This window comes from Amphimedon queenslandica, unplaced genomic scaffold (genome assembly GCF_000090795.2).
Source record: "Amphimedon queenslandica unplaced genomic scaffold, v1.1 AMPQUscaffold_13207, whole genome shotgun sequence".
NCBI lineage: Eukaryota > Metazoa > Porifera > Demospongiae > Haplosclerida > Niphatidae > Amphimedon > Amphimedon queenslandica.
In genome coordinates, this window is record NW_003546557.1 from 83,314 (window position 1) to 86,873 (window position 3,560).

Consider the following 3,560-nt stretch of genomic DNA (forward strand, 5'->3'; position numbering starts at 1 on the left):
AGTTCAGCTATAATATCATTTGTTGTGACAATGAAAGAGGATGAAGATTTAAGTACACGATGTATAGTTGCACACAACTTGAAATAAAAATCAACAATAATGTACATAGATGGGCACACACGCAAGCTATGTATATCTACTATTCATGCTGGAGTTTATTATACTCAGTATCCTCAGTGGGTTTCTTGAGGAACTTATTAACAGTGGCATAACTATAATCCAATTCTTCTCTTCTCTCTCCCTCTCCTCTCTCTTCTCCTTCTCCTTCTTCTTTGATAGCAGTACTGCTATACCCAGGATTAGTCTTAGGTACTATATTAGTAATATAACCAGGATTAGGTGCTGTTACTGCTGTATTAGTAATATACTCAGGGTTGGGTAGAGTAAGATCATGTTGATCATCAAGTGTAGCATAAAGAGGAGGAGGAGGAGGGAGAGGGACATGTGCTTGCTGTAATAAGTCCAGAGGTACTTCATATTGACTGGCTACTCTTGCTGGTGGGCGGTGGTGATGATGATGATGATCAACTTCATCTTCAACTGAGGAGTATATGTTAGTACCAGAAGTAATGTTAGCATTATTGTTACTGGTTGGGCTAGTTTCAGTGTTGTGACTATTGATAAGATAACAGTTACTGTATACTTTTACTAATTTACCTTGTTGCTTCAGTTTGAGGAGATGTGTTTTGTAAAGGTATTTGTTCATTCTCTGTTACGATGCTAAAAAGTAATAGTTATATTTAAGAGTGTTGTAATGATACAAACACTTACAATTTTGATTTTTTCCTCTGGCAGAATATGTAGACACAGCTACTGATTAATGCAATGATTGTCAGTAGGTTAGTAGCTACTAATAAACCAATACCAGCGTAATGGGGCACTGTTGATGACGATTGTACTGGGGATATCATTGAAGATGATGGTGATGCAAATGATAATGATGAAGCTATTGACTCATGCTGTAACATTGATGTATACAAAAAGTTGGAACAAGTTGTTACTTCATGTAATGAATTGATAGAGCAAGGCATAGTAGATGTTATTGTAGATATTACCATTGTGGTAGGTACATCAAGTTCAAACTTTAATGTTTTATTATCATCGTTGTGGACACATTTATAAGCTCCACTATAACCACTATAAGATATACAATTCATGGCACTGGATTTATGAGTACATAAATACATCATTACTGGTAGTGGCATAGCACTAGCAGATGGTTTAATCCAAGTAGCTACATCAGACTCTGTGTATGTCATTGTAAATTGACCATTGCTATCGATGCTCTCATATGAACTTACACACCACAGGACCATACACTGATGCTCACAATTTTCACAAATAAAAAGAGTAGAATTATTATCTAAACTCGTGTACTGTGACTCAGAGCATGTCTTTTTATACATGACAAAACCTTAAGTAAAATATTATGGTTCCATAAATATAGAGATGTATAATACCTGGTTGCAAGGAAGTAGGAGCATGAGTTGAAGTACCACAGGAATTAGCAAAACAAGCTAGAGCATTACAAAAGAAGACTAGACCAAAAACTAGAATCACCATCATTCCTCTGGAATAGTAGTTATTAAATTGGTGTTTAAGTTTTAATAACTGTTTCACTAACTTCAACAAAAATAAGCACTCACTACTTTAAAGAAAAAGTAAAGTAAAATGGGTCTTAAATAATTAAAAGCCTAATAAACAGTGTCATTTAGTTCAGTTATAATATCATTCATTGTTGGACGGTGTCTATACTCAACTATCAGGCAGCGTTCAACAAGAGACCTAAACGAGGCTCTTCTAATACCATCAATAAGACCTACTCTCTCTTCTGGTAGAGGAATACGTCGTGTTATCATCTCTAGAAGGAGGACACCATAACTGAACACATCCATTGAAGGAGAGTGCTCCCTTGGATTCCCTGCTTCAGGTGCTGAATAGACAGGATTACCAGGATTAGTGGTTCTGCCAATGAGAGGCTGAAGATTAGCTGATCCGTAATCAGATACTTTAGCCCTCCATCCTCCAAGTCCACCTCCCATTGGTTGAAGGAGTACATTAGCACTGCTGACATCTCTATGTAGTATAGGATGAGGCTTGAAGAGATGAAGGTAATTGAGAGCACAGGCTACATCTAAACTGATGCTCAGTATGGCAGGATAGGCCACTCCTCCACTCTCTAATTCCTTTCTTAGGCTCGTCGGCATTAGCTCTGTCAGGATCATTGGATTACCCTCTGTAGTCGCTCCTATGAACTGAAGGAGGTTAGGATGACGTATTTTAGAAGCAATATTCATTTCACGAGAGAACAGTGACACGTTATATTCTGATATGATGGTCTCATGAAGTACCTTTGCAGCAACTTCCAGTCCATGGAAACGAGCTACTCTGACCTCTCCCCATCCTCCTCTCCCTAGAATCCTTTCTGTCATTCTAATATCATTTCTGCTAACTACCCAGGAAGACTCTCTCTCTTGTCTATCTCTCTCTCTTAGTTGCTCCTGAGCTTGTTGAAGCTGTCGTTGAAGATCCTGTTCTCTTTGCTGGCCACCTTCTACTTGCCTTTGAAGCTGTTGCTCTCTTTCTTGAGATTCTCTCTCTCTTGATTGAAGTTGCTGCTGTGCTTGTTGAAGTTGCCTCTCCCTTTCTTGAAGCTGTCGTTGAAGATCCTGAACTTGTTCTCTGGCCTGTTGAATTTCCCTCTCTTTTTTTTGTCCTTGTTGCTGTGCTTGTTGAAGTTGTCGTTCTCTTCCTTGAAGTTGTTGCTGTAGTCTGTTTCTAACTTGTTCCTTTTCTCTTCTCTCCTCCTCTAGTTCCCTTTCCCTTTCTTGTAGTACACGTGTCAGACGATCTATTTCTCTTCTATCCTCAGGTTGAACAGGTTGAGATGCTTCCCATTCTCTTCTCCTTTCTTGTAGTTTCTCTTGATACTGGTCCAGAGGTATTATACTAGTAGACCAATCATTATTACTAGTATATCCTATACAGTAACACAATAGTTGAATTAATGACAAGTACATGTACAGTGTACATGCATGATAATAATATTAGTTAATACTGTATTGTCGGTTTAATATGGCTATTTATACTAATAATTTTTATAATTATTACATGTGTATATTCAATATATACAAATTGTGTATATTCAATACATTTGTATTTACATGTACTCACTGAGTTCAATAACTGCTGTATCTTTGTATGATGTGCTTCCTCCAAACACAATTATCCAGTTAGTGGTTGGAGTCACACTCCAAACTGAGAGAGAATGAAACCATCTCTTAGTGAAATTGTCTGGTAAATTAACCTATACATAAAGGAGGATTATAAAAAATAAAATTTGTATAATTCCTCGTCATGTATTGTACATGTACATGCATTAAAATATAAATTTCCCCAAAATTTTTTCTGCACCCAAAATGTCTAAACCACACCCACAATATAATAATATACTTACCAGTTTCTTCCATGATTTATTGTTAATATCAAATATCCAAATATCATAAGTAGTACCACCCACCACTAGTAGGTGTGGTCCTGAGCTAGTGTTAATCAATACA

At 37.0% G+C, this 3,560-nt stretch overlaps 2 protein-coding genes across 3 annotated transcripts in view; both read right to left on the reverse strand.

Moving 5' to 3' along the window:
* The window catches only part of LOC109584478 (uncharacterized), a 6,441-nt gene extending 5,263 nt beyond the window's left edge, over positions 1-1,178 (reverse strand). The window contains exons 1-3 of one of the 2 annotated variants that reach the window (XM_020000230.1): positions 772-1,178; positions 658-720; positions 394-614 (exon numbers count right to left, since the gene is read on the reverse strand). In XM_020000230.1, coding sequence (XP_019855789.1) covers positions 394-614; positions 658-720; positions 772-1,157 — 670 coding nt within the window. In that variant the 5' untranslated portion in view covers positions 1,158-1,178. The remainder of the gene's footprint in view (positions 1-393; positions 615-657; positions 721-771) is intronic. The other variant, XM_020000229.1, reaches the window with a different exon arrangement.
* Positions 1,179-1,596: 418 nt separating this feature from the next.
* On the reverse strand, positions 1,597-3,037 carry LOC100637846 (probable serine/threonine-protein kinase drkD). Its single transcript, XM_011407588.2, has 3 exons — positions 3,032-3,037; positions 2,655-2,867; positions 1,597-2,612 (listed from the first exon to the last, which is right to left on the reverse strand). The coding sequence occupies exons 1-3, from the start codon at positions 3,035-3,037 to the stop codon at positions 1,695-1,697; spliced, it is 1,137 nt and encodes a 378-aa protein (XP_011405890.2). The 3' UTR covers positions 1,597-1,694.
* Between the last annotated feature and the right edge of the window lie 523 nt (positions 3,038-3,560).

Coding starts and splice junctions, on each gene's coding strand:
- LOC100637846 (XM_011407588.2), bottom strand. Junction 2,613..2,654: donor TTCAGGATCTTCAACGACAG/CTTCAAGAAAGG, acceptor GCACAGCAGCAA/CTTCAATCAAGAGAGAGAGA.